Below are 1696 nucleotides of genomic sequence, written 5' to 3'. Positions count from 1 at the left end.
TCTGAGGTTAATAAATAGGGTTCTAATTGAAGATATCATGATGCGAGTGCCCAGTCTTTGAGATTATATGAATTATAAAAAGAATAAAACTTTTCCATTAATATATCTTGATGTGCCTGTGCAATGGATGAAAATTAAACAAAGAATCTTGTTGGTTTCTTGTTGGACCTCAGATATAAAATGAAGGGATGTGTAAAGTTCAAAGTAATTTAGTTATGAATTAATCTATTTTTTCTATTTTAAGTAGTTTTATTTGATATTTGTTTACAAATTGCATTTTACCTTTCTTTGCCCACCTTCCGACCACTCAACACCAAACAAAATACTGTCCTAAAAATATATATATATACTGATTGGCCAACATCTGTGATTGATCTGCCAATCCATGTATCAAAAACTGCTGCCTATCACACCAACCGCCTCATGGAACTGTTCCCTTCCCATGACGACCAACCTGTGCATGCCTACTAAATGCACATACCCACTGCCACTTGGATACAACCAACATGACCTCCTATGGGTATGTTATCAACACATCAACTACAACTCCCAACCAAAAAAAAAAAATGTCATCATCTCCCTCTTGCAAATTGACACACTGTGAAAACCAAACCTCAAAAATCCAGCCTTGTGAAGATTCATCAAGGTCAGATCAACAGGAGATAGACCTGCTTGAGATGGAGGGCCGGCAGAGGGAATACAGACTCCAGCTCGATCAGATGGACGTGGATATCAAGCTCAAAGATTCTCTCATCAATAACCTGAGTGATGAGAACAAGAGGCAGAGAGAAAGGATCCAAGAGATGGAGGAAGAGATCCATTCCCTGGAAGAGGAACTGAAGAAGAATGAAAAGATCGAGGAACTGGAGCAGCTCGTTGTGGTGGTGAAGCAGAAGAATGAGAGGATTGAGGAACTGGAGGAGGCGCTGAGGCAGAGTGTGAGGATTGCTACCGACATGGAGATGGAGAAACGAGATGAAGAAGACAGAAGGAAAGAGATTACAGAAAAGGTTAGTGAAAATCTAGGTTCCTTTTGGAAGCTAGTGTGACTAATCCCTTTAAGCTTCAGCTCTCATAAGAAACTTAAGTGATATCATATATTGGCTTATTATAAGAAGAAAAAAATGTTGTGTACATAAATGTAAATATAGAGTTCAGCATTTGATATTAGAATAAGAGCATAATTTAAAAAGATAAGCCTAATGGATATGATAGTTTCTAACAAAAAGATTACTGGCTTACTAGTGTTACACTTGTTTATTTCTGCTTTGAATATATGTTCATGTTTGCATGATTTAGATTGGGCAGTTAACAGCTTTTGGAAGCATAGAAGAAGATGAAACTGTCTAATTTTGTTGTGAAAGTTTGTTCTTGTAATATGTCTGGATGTAATTTTAACTGTGATGGGATAACCTGCTTCAATACTTATTACTTCCGATTTTCTCTTGAAGAATGTGTCATTGTCAACTCAAGAAATAAAGATCATATAAAGTTCATTATAGTAGGAAAGCTATATCTATTAATCATTGAATATAATTAAGATAAAATTACTACAGAGTAATATAGATTCAGTTTTTGCAATCCAGGCTTGGCATAACTTTTTTACATACCTTATTTCTGAACAAAGAGGAAGGATTCTGCTTCACAAGTAATTTAGATGCTCAAAGATAATTTAGATGTTTCACTGAAAAAAAAT

The 1696-nt window shown here is 35.6% G+C and overlaps 1 protein-coding gene across 1 annotated transcript in view; it reads left to right on the top strand.

Annotated features, from left to right (window-relative positions):
• The window catches only part of LOC119585239 (putative uncharacterized protein MYH16), a gene marked incomplete at its 5' end in the record, with an annotated part of 81296 nt that overhangs the window by 66349 nt on the left and 13251 nt on the right, over nt 1–1696 (top strand). Inside the window, 1 exon segment of the mRNA XM_037933898.1 lies at nt 627–1010. Within this exon segment, the coding sequence (XP_037789826.1) occupies nt 627–1010 (384 nt within the window).

This window comes from Penaeus monodon, chromosome 19 (genome assembly GCF_015228065.2).
Source record: "Penaeus monodon isolate SGIC_2016 chromosome 19, NSTDA_Pmon_1, whole genome shotgun sequence".
NCBI lineage: Eukaryota > Metazoa > Arthropoda > Malacostraca > Decapoda > Penaeidae > Penaeus > Penaeus monodon.
Note: the sequence above shows the minus strand (reverse complement) of the source record. Positions and strands in the feature narration are given on the sequence as shown.